The 22,251-nt window shown below is 43.8% G+C and overlaps 1 protein-coding gene across 1 annotated transcript in view; it reads right to left on the bottom strand.

Annotated features, from left to right (window-relative positions):
• The window catches only part of STIP1 (stress induced phosphoprotein 1), a 98,208-nt gene extending 76,064 nt beyond the window's left edge, over window positions 1-22,144 (bottom strand). The window contains exons 1-4 of the mRNA XM_082270700.1: window positions 22,005-22,144; window positions 2,526-2,735; window positions 674-815; window positions 163-304 (exon numbers count right to left, since the gene is read on the bottom strand). Of these exons, the coding sequence (XP_082126826.1) occupies window positions 163-304; window positions 674-815; window positions 2,526-2,735; window positions 22,005-22,013 (503 nt within the window). The 5' untranslated portion in view covers window positions 22,014-22,144. The remainder of the gene's footprint in view (window positions 1-162; window positions 305-673; window positions 816-2,525; window positions 2,736-22,004) is intronic.
• Window positions 22,145-22,251: the final 107 nt, after the last annotated feature.

The following is a 22,251-nucleotide window of genomic DNA, read 5'->3' on the forward strand; positions in this document are numbered from 1 at the left end:
GCATTTTTTGTTTTAAGGAAAAAAATACACTGAGTTTTAATGCAATTAAAATAATAACCCAATTGGCTTGTAAAATATAAAAGGATGAGGTTACGCCAAATAGATACCAAACAAGTCACGCTTTAAAATTGCGAAGAAGAAAAATAACTTTATTTTACTTACGTTCCAAGGTCAGATGGCTTGTTCCTTAGTTGCTCTATCAATTCTTTGTAACTTGGGTCACTGAGCAGGGCTCTCGTACGAGGGTCTGATTCTAGCTTCTGGAATAAGTTGGGGGAATTAAAAGGATTCATGAACTTCCTCTCTGCGAAAAAAAAAAGGGAAGAAGGATTGGCATAATTGACCACTAAATCATGTTGCATCTCTCAGCAAATTGTAGGAGAAAGGACACTATCATACTCATTCTAAATACATTTTCAGACAAACAACCCTAAGCCCTGGTTCACAGCAATGCGACTTGACAAGTCAGACCCCATTTGCGGCAGTAGAACCATTCAAATAGCCGTGACTCATGACACGGGGTCGTGAAAAAAGTTCCTGCACTAATTCTGTGTGACTTGCATTGACATCTATGTGAAATCGCACTGATCGGCGACTGTGAAATCACACCGGTATGAAGTCACATATATAGTTAGTAGCGCTAGATGCGCCCTGGAAAAGACTAAATCCGTACCTGCCAGTCTTGCTTCCATATTTTGCAGTCCTTCTTTTAATTGTGCATTTGTTGGCTCATGTCTAAGACCCTCTTCATATGTTTTCTTTGCCTCCTCAAAGCGGTTAAGAAATTCCAGAGCTGCTGCTTTTCTCGAGTAACCCTGGAGGAAAATAAAATTAAAAGTTTAGCACCTAGGAACACGTACACAAATCTACAGGTATATGATGTTTTTTTTTTTTTTTTAAGAAATGAAGATTTAAAAAAAAAAAAAAAAAAAAAAAAAAAAAAAAACTTGAGAGCGTCTGCCACACGTTAACAAATGGAGACCTACAGGCACTTCCAAGACAAGCCCATCCAGCGCCCAGAGCAGAGATGCAATATTGCATGATAATCAGCATGAATACTATAGTTAGCCAATGCTTCATCACTTCACTAAAGCAAGTAGCAAATTGCTATGGGGGGAACTTGTGCACACTTGCACCCGAGCCCCACTCTGTGTCCACTGACAAACAGAATGGGGCTCACCCTTCCCCCTCTCTAGCTATGATTGACAACAGTGAGAGCCAATGGCACCCCGTTGCTGTGTCTAAACCAATGAGGATGAAGAAAGCTGAGAGTTGCTGCTCTTGTGCACATAGCTGGATCAATATCAGCCTCGGGTAAGTATTAGAGCACAGTGAAGGTTTTTACCTTCATTTATAGAATGCATGAAGTGAAAAAAAACATTTAGCCTTTAAAACCACTTAATTTAATTTTTAACTAAAGCCTAAACATTTTTTACCTTAATGCATCCCTTGCCCAGGAAGAAGATGTCCAGGGCTGCTCTGTGCAATACCACTGCACAGAGCAGGTAAGTATGAGCCTGTTTTTTTTTTACATTTTTCTTTTAAAATTCCCCCCCCCCCCCCCCCAAAAAAAAAACAAAAAAAAAACAAAAAAAACACAAACAAACCCTTGTGTGCAGCTCCAGCCAGCCACCCCCCTTATACTTATCTGAGAGCGATCTGGATCTAGCTTCGTACCCAAGACCAGTGGCTCTTTCCGCTCACTCTGCTTACTGCCCATGGAGGCAGCAGTGGGAGCCATTGGCTGTTGCTGCTGTCAATCACAAGGGAAAACTACCAACACTCAGCGCTACACTGGTTACAATCAAGGGATGATCTTAGGCACTCAAATTGAATGGTGTTATGAGGGACTATATTGACATCAGATGAGAGTAGGTACACCTCAAATAATGCTGAGAAGGAAGGATACAAAATGACAAAGATATATGCATGTATATATAGACCCTATATAACCATGGAAGTCTGGGCTATCATCAATTAGTAGATAGTCTCTGGCACAGCTGGCTGTAGTTCGGCTACCTCTGAATAGCCTGAGAACCTGAAAAATGCAACAGAAGGAAGGGGAGAAAGATGCGCCAAGCCACCTATAGTGTAGCAGAATTTATTCATAAGTATGTTAAAATACAATAAAATTGCACCCATAAAAGTTACTTAAAACAGGCATATAACAAGCTCCATGTGGAGCAGCCAGTGCCGAGTCCACTCCCGACAGAGATGACAGGAGCGATGTTGAAGCCAGGGATGTGAGCAGAGAACCACCACGGAACACACAAGAAAGGAGCTGTCAGATGCCATAGACTGTAGCCAGATATGTGTTGCGGCCTAGAGGCTGACTGATGAGACAAAGGCAGGCAGATGTGCCAGCATGCTTACATCTCAGAAGAGCAAAAGAGATCACAGGACTTCTACCTCCCTGAGAGTGGTCAGTCACCGGATATCTGCCTGTCACCACACGAGAATTTCTCCCATGTAATTGCACATCTAAGCTGCTAAGCATATGAACTGAGTGCATCGCATGTCCATACCTTGCCCCAGTCTGGTTTAAGCTCAACAGTTTTGCAGCCATCATCCAGCGCTTTGGCATATTCTCTCTTTTTGGCATATGCTGCAGAGCGGTTGCTATAAAGCACGTGGTTTTTGGGGTCTAGCTTGATGGCTTCAGTGTAGCATCGCACTGCTTCATCCAAATCTCCAGCGGAGAGGGACTTGTTGCCCTTTTCTTTTAACTCTGTTGCCTAAAACAAGGAAGATGCAATAAGTACATTTTAGATAATGAGATCAAAACAGCAACTTTACATCAACTCTAAAACATGTGATCAAGATTTTACAATGCATCATTCGCTATAGAAGCATAAAGAAGATCAGCTTTAAAGTGAACCTAGTGACACATTTTTTCATGTGAAGTTAATGCATGCTAATTAACGCGGAGTTCCACTGGCTTTTGTAGCTGCTGACTTCTAATAAACACATACTCGCCTGTCTCACGGTCCAGCGATGCGGCCGGGGGGAGCCTTGGTTCTCTCCGTCTTCTCCCCGCAGCGCCAGCATCACTACTGTGGGCACCCGGCTGTGACAGCTTGTGGCTTCATAGCCAAGTGCGCAGCGCGTTGTGACTGGCCAGGCAATCTTCTGGGACCTGTGACATGTCCCAGAAGATTGCCAGGAGGGGGGGGGGGGAGAAAACGTACGCCCCGAGCCACCTAGGCGGCCCGGGCAGAAGTGAGAGCAGGTACCTGTCAAAACTAGGTACCTGCTCCCCCCAACCCACCAAAAAAAAAAAAAAATGACATGCAAAATGTGACATGTCAGAGGGTCAGGAGCACTTAAAGCGGAAGATCCACTTTTAACCACTTCTGGACCGAGCCCATTTCTGACATCTGTTGTTTACAAGTTAAAATTACTTAAAACCCCCAAAGATTATATATATTTTTTTAGCAAAGACTCTGGAGTATTAAATGGCGGTCTAAATAAAAGCAAAGGAATCCACGCTTAGGATAAAAGCTAGAAATCAAACTTGGCTGCAGCCCACTTCAAAAATACAGCCTTGAAAAAGGATGCATCAAATGTACAGTATATGCAAAAGAAAGGAAGTGATTGGCGCTGCCAGATGTAGGGTGTTTAACAGATGAATAGAGTGGGTTGTCTGATAGTGGTTAGTTGACATCTAAATATGGTATATAGAGTTAATCTTTGTAAAGCAAAGTGGTTGGTGCAATTTAAAAAATCTCATCTACAGTGCATAACAACACGACAATGTAACCATATATGTATGTTTAGGTGTAAGAAAGTGCAAAGTGCCAGAAAATGAGCGATAGGCCACTCGAATAATAAATATATAAATAAATCCAGTGGAAAATCCCAAAATGAAGAAAGTGCTATGTGCGATGGGCGTGATCACCCTAAAATAAAAATATAAATATTTAAATAAAAAGAGGTTGATTAATCCGACTGTCCTCAAAGGGGAGGTTCCCACAGCCAGATGAGTAAATTTATAGTGATAAATTGGTGTACTAACCACAATTAAAAATGCATATATATGTCCGTAATTGGATATAACTTCAATACCAACTACAAAGCTATATAGCGTATGAGAATAAATATAAATACAAAAATCAATAAGAAGTGCAAAAACAAGTTTGTGACAAAGAGTGTCCAATACAATATTGTACAATGTTTAGATTTATAGTGGACTATCCAAAATTAAAAAGCATATATAAGTCCGTAATTAAATATAACCTCAATTCAAACGGCAAGGTTATAAAGCATATATGAATACATTTAAATGCAGGAATCAATAAAAAGTGCAAACACAAGTTAGTGACAATCTGGTGCAAAGTCCATAGGAGATATTAATGGCACTTTTCCACTGCAAGTACCGGCTCGGCTCTACTCGGCCCTGCTTGCTTTTCCTCTGCATGGTACCGCATGGTATAGTGTCGGAACGGTTCGGTACGGTACGGTTTGCTTTTCCACTAAAGTAGTACTAAAGTTAAGTGGGTGGGATAACAACAGGGTGGGTGGGATTCTCTGACCAATCAGTGGCTAGTAGTGACTGCATGCAAAGGATTGTGGGATATGGTACCAGTTTGGTACCTGTTGGAACCACAATCGAGTAGGTACTGTTTTTTCAGAGCTGTACCGTACCGTTCGGTTCCATGCAGTGGAAAAGCAAACCTATACCGTACCGTACCGAACCGTTCCGACCCTATACCATGCGGTACCAGCAGTGGAAAAGCACAAAAGCGTGCCGAACCGTTACGGTTCCATGCAGTGGAAAAGTGCCATAAGGTGCTCTTTTTTGAAGTGACCCGGAGTGCAGCGAGTGGGCAAAAGATAAGGTGCTCCCCCTCTCCTTAGGTCCCACGCTTACCAGAATCAAGTACCCCTACAGGCAAGAGGAGGTGCTTAGCTTAGAAAATCCTCCTCCCCTGAAGATTCCTGGAATGTATGACATAATTTGCCTAGACATGGAATCCCGGAAGTAACTGAGCAATTGTAAAAAATAAATAAAAAGGAAGAAAGGAGTTATCAGAGGGCAAACTGATCTGCCACTGTTGACGCCTTCCGGAAACCTGCCCTGAAAAATACCAAGCAGCCGTAACTGGAGTGTATGCATTTAGAAAAAAGTAGCTGCAGGAGATTAGCAGCAATGAGATGCAAAAAAATAAAAAAAAAAATAAAAAAAAAGTAGTGAGTACACCCCTCACATTTTTGTATATATTTTATGTGACAACACTGAAGAAATGACACTTTGCTACAATGTAAAGTAGTGAGTGTACAGCCAGCTTATATAACCGTGTAAATTTGCTGTCCCCTCAAAATAACTCAACACACAGCCATTAATGTCCAAACCACTGGCAACAAAAGTGCGTACACCCCTAAATGATAATGTCCATATTGTGCCCAAAATGACAATATTTTGTGTGGCTACCATTTTTTTCTAGCACTGCCTTAACCCTCTTGGGCACGCAGTTCACCTGAGCTTCACAGGTTGCCACTGGAGTCCTCTTCCACTCCTCCATGACGACATTACAGAGTTGGTGGATGTTAGAGACCTTGCGCTCCTCCACCTTCTGTTTGAGGATGCCCACAGATGCTCAATAGGGTTTAAGTCTGGAGACATGCTTAGCCAGTCCATCACCTTTACCCTCAGCTTCTTCAGCAAGGCAGTGGTAGTCTTTGAGGTGTGTTTGGGGTCGTTATCAACTTGGAATACTGCCTTGCGGCCCAGTCTCCGATGGGAGGGGGGGGGGGGGATCATGCTCTGCTTCAGTATGTCACAGTACATGTTGGCATTCATGGTTCCCTCAATGAAATGTAACTCCCCAGTTTCAGCAGCACTGACCATCCACTGACATCCGATTTGCATCCTTTCCGATCAGTTCCTTTTTTTGAGACGGAAGAGAACCCTATTTTTCTTCAGTTTAAAAAAAGTAACGGATGTCAGCGGTGTCATCCGCTGACATCTGCAATCCCATTGACATACATTATCTCAGTTTATCATCCGCAAATGGATGGGATGATAAACGGACATACGGAACGGACAATCCAGAGTGTCATCCTTGTCTGCATAAAAAAAAAAAGTGCCTGAGACCCTAACGAGTCACATGACACCAGAGAGGGAAAAATGGCTAATCGGGCCCAATTTGGACATTTTGATTTAGGGGTGTACTCACTTTTGTTGCCAGTGGTTTAGAAGTTAATGGCTGTGTGTTGAGTTATTTTGAGGGGACAGCAAATTTACACTGTTATACAAGCTTTACACTCACTACTTTACATTGTAGCAAAGTGTCATCTCTTCAGTGTTGTCACATGAAAAGATATAATAAAATATTTACAAAGATGCGAGGGGTGTACTCCCCTTTGTGAGAATATATATCTATATCCCCAATTTTCTTCAAGAACTGGAGGGCCGCAGGTCTAACGCCCTGTATATACGATATTACAACCCTTCACTCCCTAGGTTTGGAAACCTTTACCCAACTCCCTGCATTCCAGAACACGGCCATAGTGCCACCCCCTTTATGACTCACTCCAGGCAGCGTGGGCTGAATCCAGAAAAATCAGTTCTCAGTTTTCCTTCCTATAGGCAATCCATACAAATGCTTAGCTGCAAGGTAATTATCAAAAGGATAGACAGCACTATAATTTTAAAACGTCAGAAAATAGCGCAAAGTACTGCAGAAAGGAAAAGGAAAAAAAAATCCTCATGGATTGGATGCAAACAGCTGTTACAAAAGATAAATAATTTCTTCTTAAATAAAAAATAATAATTTCTTCTTAAAAATAATAATTTCTTCTTAAAAATAATAATTTCTTCTTAAATAAAAATAATAATTTCTTCTTAAATAAAAATAATAATTTCTTCTTAAATAAAAATAATAATTTCTTCTTCTATATAGACCTACAGGGACATCTCAAATACTGAATCCAGATCCACTTTTTGTTTTTGAACCAAGTGGGGTTTTTTTGCACTGATTCCATGCGCAGGGCAGTCTAATTTTTAATGCTGAACTCCGGGAATTAATCTACTGATCAAGGGTTAAATGCTTGTTTAGTCTGCATGCATAATTTGTACTACTTACCCTATGATTTAGGCTGGCCATAGATGGTGCGATTTTCTTTCCTGCTCTGGATGGATTGTGGGCTGTCCCTCGATGTCATTAAAGTGTAACTCCAGTTTTGTTGAGAAGAAAAAAAAACAACGAAAACAATATTCCCCTCTGGGTGATCTATGGACATTACAAGGATTTTTAAACAAACTTTGTTGCAGATTCCTACCTTTTGTTATTCTGAAGAAATCACTGTTTCTAGCAGCTATAGCAGTCGCTAGTGATAATCGCAACAGAATCTGGCAGGTTGGTTGTACCAAAGTTGATCAATCGATAAACTTGGTAGATTCAGCCTGCTCATTAATGGTTCAAATCTCAGCTGGTTCCCTACTGAACCAGCAGAGATTCAAACAGTGCTTGGCCGGCCTTAGTGGGTTAAGATCAGTTTATGATTTCAAGCTAACATTGAGGCCGGGAAGAAGTTTAGGGTCAGGATAGTATCGCGGTCCAACCACACCACTGCCCTGTGGTAAAGAGCATCATATGTGAATGACCCCCAATGCACTTTAGCCACCTCCTTTCCAAGCCTATTCTGACATCGCTTCTACATGAAAAAATCTACTTTTGTTGCTAGAAAATAACCCCCAAACATTTTTTTTTTTTTTTTTTTAAGTAGAGACCCTATAGAATAAAATGGTGTGTGTTGCAATTTTTTATGTCACACGGTATTTGCGCAGCAGTTTTTCAAACGTAATTGTTTTGGGGAAAAAAAAAAACAAAAAAAAAAACAAACAAACCACACAACCAAACTGTAAAGTTAGCCCAATTTTTTTGTATAATGTGAAAGATGTTACACCGAGTAGATAGATACCCAACATGTCATGCTTTAAAATTGTGTCTGTCTGTGGAATGGTGGCAAAATTCTCCATTGACGTCGCTTTAAAGGCCTTTACAGGTTACCAGTTTAGAGTGGCACAGGAGGTATGGTACTAGAATTATTGCTCTCGCTCTGACGTTCGCAACAATACCACACGTGTGGTGCGATGACCGTTTACATATGCACGCAGGAGTACCATATACATTCGCATTTGCACATAAGCAGTGGGATGGGAGGCGATTTTTTTTTTGTATTTTAATTAATACAAACTTTTTTTTATACAAACATTATTGCTATAACAAAGGGATAAACAACATCACTTGTGATAGCATGGGTCATAACAGACCCTCTTTATGGAGAGATTTGGGGTCTATTAGACCTCAAATCTCTCCTCTGACCCCCATGCAGCTGATCAGACCGAGATCAGTCTGATTGGCTGCTTCTCTGGCCGCTGGTGGCCAGGTAAACAAAGGGGTGGGACCGGAAGTGACGAATACTCGCTGCTCCCGGTTTCCAGAGATGGGAACAACGTCAGTTCCTCTCTCTGTCCCAGACAGCAATCGCTCCCAGCCTCCGCAATGGGACCGGAGAGCCCGGGAGAGGTGACGGCGGAAGGGGAGTGGGACTCCCTTCCGCAGCAGTGATCAAAGGGCTAATTAGCCATTCGGATAATTTCTGCCTGAAAGGGGAATCGCTGGCAGCAAACAATGATACCTGTAGGTGCAGGCATCATCCGGTTATACCACTGAAACCGAAGGTCACGGTGGGAAGTGGTTAAAGTATAACTAAAGGCAAAACTTTTTTTTGCTAGGACACAGTGAAGATGGATTAGAACACCGGTTAGTTTTTAATTATGTCTGTGTAGAAGAATCACCAACACTGACCCAAGTAAAACAAGTGCATTTTTAATTTTTTGGAGGGGGTTTATGGATTGCCTACAAAAGAAAATCATTTTTTGCAAAGCATCACCAACAGAAAGCCTTCTACGTCTGAATCTCGTAGCTATCTCCTACTCTAGCTGCTTTCAGGCGATCCCTGAAAACTCATCTCTTCGGGGAAGCCTATCACACCACCAACTAATCTTCCATCAGCTCATTCCCCACTGCGACAACCTCTTGTAAAACCTACCCCACCCCATTAGATTGTAAGCTCTTCTGAGCAGGGTCCTCTTAATCATGTTGTATTTTATTGCATTGTCTCCCTCTAACATTGTAAAGTGCTGCGTAAACTGCTGGCGCTATAGAAATCCTGAAAAATAATTAAAAAAAAAAAAAATCCATACTTTAGGTAGTAACAAAATTATCAATAGGCCCATAGCAGTGGGGTAACATCAATAGGTGTGGGAGTGGAGTGATTCCACAGATTCAGCTCTGGTTCACCGCCTGTGATTCGCACGGCATTCCTGTGCAAGTCCATGCGATGTCTGTGCGGTGCGATTTGAGCCATTAATTTTGTATGGCGCAATTTGCACCACATCAAAATTGTGCAGGACCCGTCTGTTTCAGGGTGTTGTTAATTTAACTTCGAAAACCGCAGCAGATTGCACGAACATAGTGCGATTTCAGTGCGGTGCACAGGAATTAATCAGTTTCAGTGTGAACCTAGGCTCAGAGATTTATCCTCAATGAACAACGTCAGTTCCTCTCTCTGTCCCAGACAGCAATCGCTCCCAGCCTCCGCAATGGGACCGGAGAGCCCGGGAGAGGTGACGGCGGAAGGGGAGTGGGACTCCCTTCCGCAGCAGTGATCAAAGGGCTAATTAGCCATTCGGATAATTTCTGCCTGAAAGGGGAATCGCTGGCAGCAAACAATGATACCTGTAGGTGCAGGCATCATCCCGGTTATACCACTGAAACCGAAGGTCACGGTGGGAAGTGGTTAAAGTATAACTAAAGGCAAAACTTTTTTTTGCTAGGACACAGTGAAGATGGATTAGAACACTGGTTAGTTTTTAATTATGTCTGTGTAGAAGAATCACCCCCTCTATTTTTCCCCGTATACCATTATCACTGAAAGTAAAAGTAAAAGAAAAACCCAAATTTTGGGTTGTCCCCAGAAAAGTAAGAGGGGAAATCTTCCAATAGGGACACTAGTTCTGGTGACCTGGGGGGGGGGGGGGGGGTCCCCCAAGGATCATCTCTTTCCCTTTCACATTTTGCACAACGGTAACTTTTCTCCTTCACTGAGGTGTGCTGATGAGGCGGCACTGATGAGGTGGCACTAACAATCAGAACACTGATCAGTGCCCTGATTTATCAGTGCAGATGTTCCCTTTCACACTACCCAAAGTGAGGAAAGGAATGCAGATAATGTGTGTTTACATCATGATCAGCTGATCACATGGTAAACAGCTGCTGTGATTGGCTCTTTACCCCGATCTGTGTCCAAAGGACACAGCAAACACAGTTTGCGCGCCACAGAAGCTGTGCAGGGATGCCACGCCTGCACCGGAAGTGACGAGCGGGGCCGGAGCAGTGCATTGTGGGACTCAGACGTCACCGAAGAGGACACGAAGAGGGACGCTGCGGCTTCAGCTGCCCGCACCTGAGATGGCAGCGCTGGCGAAGAAATTTTCATTTTTCAAGGTAGGTTTTTTTTTTTTTTTTTTTTTGTGTTAAAGATTCAGCGCTGAATTATGAGAAAACAATATGTAGACCAGCAGCCAACACTTCAAGGACAATCAAAAACACCTTAAAACAATGTATAAAATAGTAGTGCAGCGCAGTCTAAAATCCTCTGATAGATATCCCACAGAGACAAAAATCAACATAAAATTGCACAATGATATTGATATAAGTATTGCGAGAGACAGTCCATGCAAGAAAGGAAAGGTAGTCCACTTGTGGTTGGTCTGCAATCAGGGATTGGTCCATCTGATCCATGGCCTTAACCAGGAAGTAATACAGCACGGTCCCAGCACGCTGCAGGCTCTGCATACTTTTATATGTCGGATATCATGTAAGTGCGATTCCTTTGCTTATGAGCCAATTAAATGTTACATACAGAGAGCACTAGATCCCCTTTTCTTTTATTTCACGGCTTGGGGGATGCATCCTGGATTGGTGCTTATCCTTGACATTATACTGCGGTAAAGGATTGCTTCTGCGGCATCTGATGTTTGAGACTTTGGAGCTGTGTTCCCTGATTCTTTTGAGACATATATGTGTTTTGACCCTGTAGGGTCGCGTTATTAAGGTGAGAGGCAGAGATTGCTTGGTGGAGAGAAGCTGCAAGCACGGAAGTCACATTTACTGTGTGTTTTTTCACCGAACCACAAGTGGACAACCTTTCCTTTCTTGCATATCTTCAAACTATGGACTGTCTCTTGCAATACTTATATCAATATCATTGTGCAATTTTATGTTGGTTTTGTCTCTGTGGGATATCTATCAGGATTTTAGACTGCGCTGCACTACTATTTTATACAAGTATTTCTTCTAAAAGGTAAGTGCGACCCGGGACAGTTCCGAGGCTATCCATTATGGAATGTACTAGCCCCGACTGCCCCGGGGGCATTTTTAGCTCAAATTGACCCCCGAGGCCGGAACTCCGCTTTAAGGCAGCCAATTACTTTCAAATGATGACCTATGCGCATGAAACATGCACAAATTATGCAGGCACCATTTTTAAAAATGCACCACACCAAATTTGATAGATGAATGGGGGTGCCAATAGAAATTAATGGTACCTGCAAGTGTCTGCAAAAGACGTGTCTGCGTTTTTTTTTTTTTTTCTATCGTGCTGGAAAATACAAAATTTTATACAAATTTGCACACCTGGTATGAACAAGCTCGGCTGGGTTCACACTATTGCGATGTCAGACATTGCATGCGATTCGCACCACACTGCTGTGCAGACCACATACAATGTCTGTGTGATGTGAATTCAGCCAAACCTTTTGTACAGCTGAATTCGCATGGAAATAGTGCAGGACCCTTTTTTTGGTCGGCACTGTTATCGGACCTTTGCGATCCAATTCCTGCACCATTTCACAGTTCGCACTGATCCGAGAAATGATCTGGGAGGGGTCATTAACTTTGTATTGACACCTGCAGCGGTTTGCATAGGGCAGCGGGAACTGCCTGCGAGAGACATGCGATGCAGGAACCCGCACAGGAATCGCGCTCGTTCCCGCATCGCATTTGTGTGAACCCAGCCTGTCATATAACATTCAACAAACTGTATGCTTTTCTACAGTAAGTGTCCATTCACACTACCACGACTTGTCAGGCGACTGGTCAGCCCGACAAGTCGCGGTCCATTGTGTGCTACGGGAACGGTTCTAATAGGAGCGGCTCAAGTCGCTCCGACTTAGAAAAAGGGTCCTGTACTACTTCGGGGCGACCTCGGAGCGACTTGCATAGACATTCATTATATGAAGCCCGTGCAAGTCGCGCCGAAGTCACGGTGCACGCGACTTCACAGGTCGCCCCCGAAGTCGTGCCGCGTTAGTGTGAACCGGCATTAACACTAATATGTTTTTTGTTTTACCAACACTGACCCAAGTAAAACAAGTGCATTTTTAATTTTTTGGAGGGGGTTTATGGATTGCCTACAAAAGAAAATCATTTTTTGCAAAGCATCACCAACAGAAAGCCTTCTACGTCTGAATCTCGTAGCCATCTCCTACTCTAGCTGCTTTCAGGCGATCCCTGAAAACTCATCTCTTCGGGGAAGCCTATCACACCACCAACTAATCTTCCATCAGCTCATTCCCCACTGCGACAACCTCTTGTAAAACCTACCCCACCCCATTAGATTGTAAGCTCTTCTGAGCAGGGTCCTCTTAATCATGTTGTATTTTATTGCATTGTCTCCCTCTAACATTGTAAAGCGCTGCGTAAACTGCTGGCGCTATAGAAATCCTGAAAAATAATTAAAAAAAAAAAAAAAATCCATACTTTAGGCAGTAACAAAATTATCAATAGGCCCATAGCAGTGGGGTAACATCAATAGGTGTGGGAGTGGAGTGATTCCACAGATTCAGCTCTGGTTCACCGCCTGTGATTCGCACGGCATTCCTGTGCAAGTCCATGCGATGTCTGTGCGGTGCGATTTGAGCCATTAATTTTGTATGGCGCAATTTGCACCACATCAAAATTGTGCAGGACCCGTCTGTTTCAGGGTGTTGTTAATTTAACTTCGAAAACCGCAGCAGATTGCACGAACATAGTGCGATTTCAGTGCGGTGCACAGGAATTAATCAGTTTCAGTGTGAACCTAGGCTCAGAGATTTATCCTCAATGAATAGGAAGTCTTTATATGCAAAACTCTGAATACAGTTGGTGATAAGGATACAAAAATCTGGGCACACTGCCACTGATTCTCTGTAACCTGCTCATCAAGTATTACACACACAACACACACACACACACACACTGGGTACAGGTATACACAACACACACATCCCTACTAAGTATGTAATTAAATATCATACATGTCACCCTACCCAAGTCAATGCTCATACCCCTGATCGTAGAAAACAGGGGAGTCCTTCATCCACCTCATTTCTGTGGATGGAGAAATCTGTTAGGTCAGCCCACTGGTTGAATAAAATAAATAAGGTGTAAGGCCTATAAGAGCTGCACAATTCTGGATAAATCGAGAATCACAAAATTCTTGCTTCGAATAAAGATCACGATTCTCGGTGTAACAGCTTTCACATTACACAAAAAAAATTTAGGCTAACTTTACGGTTTAGTTTGTTTTGTAATTTCATTGAAGCGCATTTTTTCCCAAAAAACTGCTTTTAAAGACCGCTGTGCAAACATGGTGTGACATAAATATTTTAACTACCGCAATTTTATTCTCTTGGGTCCCTGCTTGAAAAAAAATAAAAAATACAGATTATAACTTGTAAGGAACAAATGTCAGAAAAAAAGCTTAGTCTTTACAGATGGATGTTCATCCCTTTGATCTAAAAGAATCAAATGATACAAAATGTTTAATTTTATATCAGCGCTGAGCAATGTTGTGATAAACTTTGCCAGTGTTCTAAAATTTTGTCGGACCCATGAAAATTCCGGACCTCGTCACTTCCGGTGACGCTACGTCATAACCCAGCTGGTGCGAACCCTGGTGTGCATGCGCACAAGACATTTTCAAGGTCCGATGAAATTCTAAGACTTAGCGGACAGCTGATTGAGAGGAGGAGGGGCTGAGGTAGGACGCACACACCGCCGCAGGAAAATTGCTGTCACGGGCGGACCAAAGGTGCTGGAGACCCCAAAATTGTATCGCAGGTAGCCAAGACGCTCCCCTACAGCTGATATGGGGATGAAAGGGCGCGGAGCAGTGACCCCGAGGCCCGGTTCTCGGGGTCACTGCTCTGCGCCCTTTCATCCCCGAGCCGTAGAGGAGCATCTTGGCTACCTGCGATACAATTTTGGGGTCTCCAGCATATATGGTTCGCCCGCGAGAGCAATTTTCCCGCGGCGGTGTGTGCGCCCTACCTCAGCCCCTCCTCCTCTCAATCAGCTGTTCGCTAAGTCTTAGAATTTCATCGGACCTTGAAAATGTCTTGTGCGCATGCGCTTCGGGGGTTGCTAGCAGCCGGAAGTGGCGAGGTCCGGAATTTTCATGGGTCCGACAAAATTTTAGAACACCGGTGTTCTGTCAGATTACACCGCTACCCGTCAGATAGTGTAACGCAAGTGATGTTCTGACCAAAAATACTTACTGTGCATGCGCTATGCGCTCCAAACACTTCATGGTTTAACGAGTAGCGGTGATCTAATAGAACACCCACGCGGATATCTTACTACACTCAGCTATGTCTTGAATTTCAGAGTAATTTTAGCAATAAAGTGAGCGTATATAAATAAATCTAGTATATAGACATCTGATGCTGTTTGGATGTTTAATTTTGAAAGCCTAAAGCTGGATACACACTATCCAACTTTTGTTGTCAGATTTCCTTCAGATTTACCTTTTCTATGTAGTGCAAGGGCCTGCCTGACTGCATACAAATTGAAAGTGTTTACTTTTGACCTCATATTATATGGTTTTGGTAAATCTGAAGGAAAAAGTCTTCAGAAAATTGTACAGTGGGTCCGATTTTTTTTCCCGCTCAGGCACTTTTAAATGGACACGGATTACACTTTAGTAGGGTCCGTTCCGTATGTCTGTTTTTCATCCATCTGTTTGCGGATGAAAAACGGACATAATGTAGGTCTATGGGATTGCGGACGTTAGCGGATGACCATCCGATGACATCCGTTTTTGCAACGAAGAAAAATAGGGTTCTCTTCCGTCTCAAACGAAACTGAACGGAAAGGATGCAAAACGGATGTCAGCGGATGGTCATCCGCAATCCCATAGAGATACATTATGTCCATTTTTCATCTGCAAACGGATGGGAGGAAAAACAGACATACGGACCGCCCGTGTGAAAGGACCCTAATGGTTTAGCGGAGCCGTGCGGGGTGTACCAACATGGCCTCTGCCACCTTCCTACTGCTGGTGTCCAGCTTCTTTCAAAATGTAACATCAAAACAGCATCACAGATGTCAATATACTATATTTATATACGCTCACTTTATGGCTAAAATGCTCTGAAATTCAAGACGTAGCCCAGTGTAGTAAGTTATCCGCATGGGTGTTCTATTAGATCACAGCTTCCCGTCAGATCATGAAGTGTTTGGAACGCATAGCGCTGTGGAACGCATGTTGCAACACATGCGCAGTATTTTTTGGTCGGAACGTCACTTCTGTTACACGATCTGATGGATAGCGGTAATCCGATTGGCTTTTTTTTTTTTTACATCCGTCTGCTGTGAGCAGAGAACTGCTCTGCACTGAATCCTGGAAATTCCAGATTAAGATCGTAAGAGCTAAATCGAGATCGCAATTTAACGATTAATCGCGCAGCTCTAATGGCCCTTACCCAGTACAGTCTGATTGTACAACTGTCTTCAGATTTAGCAAAACTATGCAATATTTGAACAGGCCTGAACAATCCATTCAAACTGTATCAAATCAGACAGGAACTTGCAGTGCATAGTTTACAGTAGATCTAAGGACAGGCTGACGCCAAAGTTTTGACGTTTCTGCATGCGTGTTTACGTCCCTTCACACGGGTGTTATGTCTGTCAGTTTTCTCTATCTATCCTTTGACAGATTAAATGCAGAAGGCAATTCATTGCTATGAACACATAGATGTACACAGAGAATTTGCTTACACCCCTGACGGTTTATTTCTGTTATTTTAAAATGGAACAGGCAACGTCCAGATCCAATAAAACAGATGGAAACGGCTGATGTCCAGTTATGTACATTCAGTTAAGGGATAAGTTCAGTTTTACCAAAAAAAAAAAAATCAGATGCACATTTTTTTGCAGATTCTGGGTGAAATAACACAGCCCTGCAGACTGTCTGTGTATCTGTCTGCTCATATCTCCAATACAGACACTGTCTCTGTCTGCTCATATCTCCAATACAGACACTGTCTCTGTCTGCTCATATCTCCAATACAGACACTGTCTGTGTATCTGTCTGCTCATATCTCCAATACAGACACTGTCTGTTCCGCTCCGAATCACATGCGATGTCTGTCATCACAATATTGTAAACCGGCACTTAAGATATTTAATCAAATTTTTTTTCTCCCCACATACTTTGAACACGACATGTGAACCAGAAGCCTTCTCACATATCTGCGGGCCAGATGCAATCAGTTCTTTAAAAAAAAAAAAAAAAAAAAAAAAAAGAGTCCTATACGTGTTTTAGTCTGATTCAAGTCCGATTTCAAGCGAAAACTGGCACCTGAATCGGTGACCAAAACTGCACTGGACTCCTTTTAAAAAAAACGCAGGGAAACCGTGGCTGGACATACGTAAACCGAGCCTTAAATGGATATAAACAGAACTAGTGCACCAAAAATCATCGGCTGAAAATATGGTTTTAGCGTTGTACTGAAGAAAATTTTTTAACACCACTTCAAAAGGTGGCGATAACATATTTACTAATTTATATTTAGGATATTAAATTTAAAAAAGTCGAATACAATTATTCATAAAAAAAAAAAAATTATATTTTTCTCAAAAATTGTCTCGCTACCAGAAAGCGCATCCGGAATTTTTGGTTTCGGTACCAGAATTTTTATTTTGGTGCATCACTAAACAGAACTAGACGGAAATGCAGAACAGATGTAGACTGAATGGACGATGCGTGTGTAAACAGGGCCTTACACGGGTTTTTGATGGGTTCCAGTGTATTTTCTTACCCTTCATCCCAATTTAGGCCATGTCCTTTCTGGTCTGTTCTGCCGTGTTCCATACAGAAAAAAAAAGGCAGCATGTTCTACTTTTGTAGACTGCGCTGGAATGCACTGCATTGGTGCGATTTGGGGCCATTGGAATCCATGCTAATCACTGTCCATGTGTTTTTGATGCAGAATAAAAACGCACTGGACTGCATCTGATGTTAACCAGTCCTAAAAGATTGTACAATCACTCTGTACTGTAAGCTTTACGTTGACAATACAATCTGCTTTAGATCCATTACCAACTATAAATCGGACATGTGCAACTGGATAGAAATTGTTGGGTTAAAAAAAGGTTTGTCCTCCTATTACAGATTTGGCGAATGTAAATAAATAGTAAGGTTGGACTGTAGCATATAGGACTAATCACTATGCAATCTGATTGGACAATCTCCTTAATTCTACCATCCAACTATGCAGTACAAGGACCGGTCTGCTTGCATACAAATTGAATGCGTCATTCAGTTTGTCCTACAACAGTTTTGGTAAATATAAAGTAGATTGTATAATCAGACTGCATAATGTATGGTAAGTCTAAAGTAGAGCTCCACCCTAAAGGGGAAGCCCCGCTTGTCTTCCATCCTCCTCTGACACATTGGCACCTTTTGGGAGAAGAGGGTACCTGGTTTTGACATTTACCCACGCTCCCACGTCCAGCTCAGTTCGCCGCAGAAAGAAGCTTGGCCCCCCTCCTTCCCCCCACAGCCAGCCCATTCACAGAGCGCAGCATGATTCGCGCATGCGCAGTAGAAAGCCAGCTGTCAAGGCGTAAGGCTCCACTGCCAGTTTCCCGTAGAAAAGATGGCAGCGCCAGCACCTAAGTGCTGATTCAAGAATTGGCTCAGGTAAGAACACTGCAGGATCCCTGGATAGGCAGCTACAGTATTTTTGGGGGGCAGAACTTCTCTTTAAGGCTAGATTAAGACGTGTCTAAATCTCCCTTTCCTCTGAAGCCCGATCTGTGTTTGGATTGCACTTCAGAGGATACCAATAGGCACTTATGAAGCGATGTGATGCCACACCACCCGTTTTAACCCCCTTTTTTGCTGACAGACACTCTGCTACCCCATTTCTTTGAACCTGCATCTTTGCCGTGGACACAAAATATTGTGATAGTGGCACGTAAACACCCCATCTGCTGCCTATTGCAGGATAAAGCGGAGTTCCACCCAAAAGTGGAACTTCCGCTTTAAAGCGGTAGTATCCCGCTTTATGACACTTTTACCTACAGGTAAGCCTATAATAAGGCTTACCTGTAGGTACAATTAATATCTCCTAAAACTGCACGCGAGCGGCGCATGCGCTCTGAAGGTCCGGGAGGACCTTCAGTTTTGCTTGCCGGAAAATCACTTCCGGGCGCATGCGCGGGAGTGACGTTATCGCGGCTCCGGAGCCGCCGAACCCAGAAGAGACGCCGAGGGATCATGGCAGCGCCCGCAGCGATGTCCGGGGGTCCGTGTCGGTGCTTCGTTCTAAGGTAAGTAATACATAATGAGCTAGTATGCGATGCATACTAGCTCATTATGCCTTTGTCTTGCAGGTTTTTTTTTTTTTTGGGTGTACAACCGCTTTAAGGACTCCTGACATACCACATTTGGATCATCCATTTTTAAGGGGGGGGGGGGGGGAGCGAGTGCCTAGTTTTTGACCCACTCCTGCTTGGGCCACCTAGGGGGCTTGAGTGGAAGTTCTCCTCTCCCCCACCCCCCTGCAATCTTCTGGGACACATTACAGGTCCAGGAAGATTGCCTGTGCACTCAGGATGCACAGCACGACGTGCGCACCCATCTGTGATGCCACAAAATGTCACAGCCGGGTGCCCACACTAGAGATGCTGCAGGGAGAAGAGGGAAAGAACCGAGGCTCCCGCATCACTGGATCCTAGGACAGGGGAGTGTGGGTTTTAAAAGTCAGAAGACACACTTTTTGTGGCTGCTGACTGTTAATGAACACAAAACGGGTGGAACTCCGCTTTAAGGAGAACAGTTGGCAAAAACGCAGCTCAAAGCACACTTTTGCCACCCCAACCGCATCTCTTAATGAAGCCTAAATGAGTTGGCACAGAGATTGTATAGTGTATGGACAGCTTAGCAGTCTTTACATACGGCCCAACCCTAACTGGATGACATTTAGATTGCTGTAGCACAGAGCAACAAATGGGGGGGGATTCCATTAAACATTTTTCTTTTTTTTTTTCCACCAGAGTGCCGCTGATCTCTTGCAGTAACTTCCTGCACAGGATTGCTCTGGATCCGCTTCCTTTAACCACTTTACCACTGGAGGATTTTGCTGTCTTACATCCAGGCCACTTTTTGCGATTCGGCGCTGTGCGACTGACAATTGCGCGGTCGTGCGACGCCGAACCCAAACTAAATTTATGTCCTTTTTTTCCCACAAAAAGAGCTTTCTTTTGGTGGTATTTGATCACCTGTGCGATTATTACTTTTTGTGCTATAAACAAAAAAAGAGCGTTTATTTTTTTAAAAATAACAATATTTTTAACATTTTTTTATATGCAATTCCCCCCCAAAAAATGTAAAAATCAAATTTTTTTTAAATTTTTGGATAATTTGTTTTCTGCTACCTATGTTTGGTAAAAAATAAAAATCACAATAAGCGTATTTTGATTGGTTTGCGCAAAAGTTATTGCGTTTACTAACTACGGGAAAGATTTCTGTCATTTTTGGTGTTTATTTTTTAACGCGTAATGGCGGCGATCTGCGATTTTTTTTGCGGGACTGCGACATTGCGGCGGACAGATCGGACCCTTGACTGACATTTTTGACACTTTTGGGGGTACCAGTGACATTACTGCAGTAATCAGTGCTATAAATATGCACTGTTACTGTAAAAATGACACTGGCAGTGAAGGGGTTAATTTTATTGGAGAGGGAGGGGTTAATGTATGCCTGGTGCTTACTGACGTGTGTGGGGGGAGGTGACTGAGTGACACAAGGACAGATTGCAGGTTCAGCTATGCTGAATACTCCGATCTGTCACTCCCTGCCACTTAGGAGATCCGCCCGCTCTGTTTACAAAGGCGGGCGGATCTCCTCACTCGATTCCCCGACGATCGGGGAAGAGCGGCGGCGATCGCTGCCGCTCCTCCCCTGGCCCGACTCCCACTGTGACTGAAAACAGCGGGAGTGCGCCGCTGGCGGCGCGTGAGCACCGCCTACAGGGGGAGGAGTCCAGCGACGTAGGTCTACGTCGCTGGACGGTATCGAGCCACATTGCTGCAGTAGCAGCAATGTGAGCAGTGGCCAAGTGGTTAAACAGTGATCCACACTAGAGATTCACCGATATCTCTTTTTTGTTGCCGATAATTTGGCCATCGCATATCGGTATTGTACATCCTATGTCAGGGCCCGAGACTAATCTTCTCCTCCAACCATTAGGTGGTGATGCTCATTTAGGGCCGGTTCACATTACTGCGAGTGCTGCGATCGCATGTAATTCGGAGCGCACTGCTCCTTCATTGCATGCGATCGGATGTGCGGATGAGAGTTCAGCCATACACTTTGTATGGCTGAATTCGCACCAAACACGCACAGGGACCCTTTTTTCCAGCCGCATCAGGATCAGATCGCACAGTGGTTTACACTTGTGCGATCCAATCTTGTGCGAACTGTCAGATCGCACTGCGATATGCGACCAAACTGGGGGTGTCGTTAACATTTAATTGACACCCCCTTCGTATCGCATATGGCAGTGTGAACTGCCAGATGTGCGCTTGCGATGCGGGAACAGGCTGCGAATTCGCAGCCTTCCCGCATCGCACAAGTGTGAGCCGGGACTTAAGGATGAAATGATGTCACACAGCATAATTCCATTTACAAATGTTATTGAATTTGCCACTCACATATGTGACAACACAGGAGCATAATTTACAGACAGTGGTCACCCCATAACAGGAAGTGTCCTAACATGGCTCTTTTTGACAGATCACCATAAAGATATAAGCAATTCCACATTAGTAGATCGCCATCTCTCACCCACTTGCCGGGATACCCAGGTGATACTACTCCGTCCGGCATACGATGACGATCTCAGAGGTCACGCCAGGCATGACCACGCACGACGTGACCTCAGAGATCGTCGTCATATGTCAGACGGAGCGGTATCACCCGGGTGTCACTTACGGCAAGTGGGTGAGAGATACCGATCCGCTAATGTGGAATTGCCTATATCTTTAATTTGTACATATGGGAGTGGCACATTCAATAACATTTGTAAACGGAATTATGCTATGTGACATCATTTTACCCTTACATGAGCAATATTTGGAATATCGGCCGGTTCTGGGGCCGATCCCTAAGCCACACCAGACCAATTAATGCCTGTATCCTCCACCAGGGGCGCCTGTGACAACACAGGAGCACAATTTACAGACAGTGGTCACCCCATAACAGGAAGTGTCCTAGCATGGCTCTTCTTGGCAGATCACCAGCCATAGATTGTGTGGATTTTTAAAGACAGAAAAAAAGAAAGTAAAATGTTATGATGAGAACATGAACCGTCCATGATCAGAATCCTCCCAGATCCCCTGTGCAGAGTGACACCGTGTACAAGTTCTATAGAAGTGTCCCCACATCCGCCTGGAGAAGCACAGTGCACGGCTAAGAGCTGCATTCTGCATTGCTGCCAGGCTCTGCACCGGTGATACAATACATGAATGGACACACGGCTCATGTTTGTTTGTGAAGTTTATTATGAAGCAGCTGGCCGCCCCCCCCCGCGGACACAAAGCACACCGTCTCCGGCCATGCTCTAATAGCCGCCCACCTATCACTAAACCCGGCCGCTCGCTTACCTTCTCCATGCCTCTGCTGCACCCCGGGATTCCGGCCTCTCCACGCGTCTTCTCGAACCTACTAGAAGATGACAGTTCAGAGCCCGCCCACTAACCGCGATATCATTCGCTGCCGGTTAAAAATAGAAGGTGCCGACTGGTCAAAGGAGCTGTCCATCAAGAAGCCGCGCCTCTCTCATCACTTCCCGGGGAGTTGCCAAGCATACCTAAACCCCGCCTTCCACAATGGCAGCATTTAATTGGTCGG

The sequence above is a fragment of the Pelophylax lessonae genome (genome assembly GCF_965119305.1).
Source record: "Pelophylax lessonae genome assembly, chromosome: 10".
Lineage (NCBI taxonomy): Eukaryota > Metazoa > Chordata > Amphibia > Anura > Ranidae > Pelophylax > Pelophylax lessonae.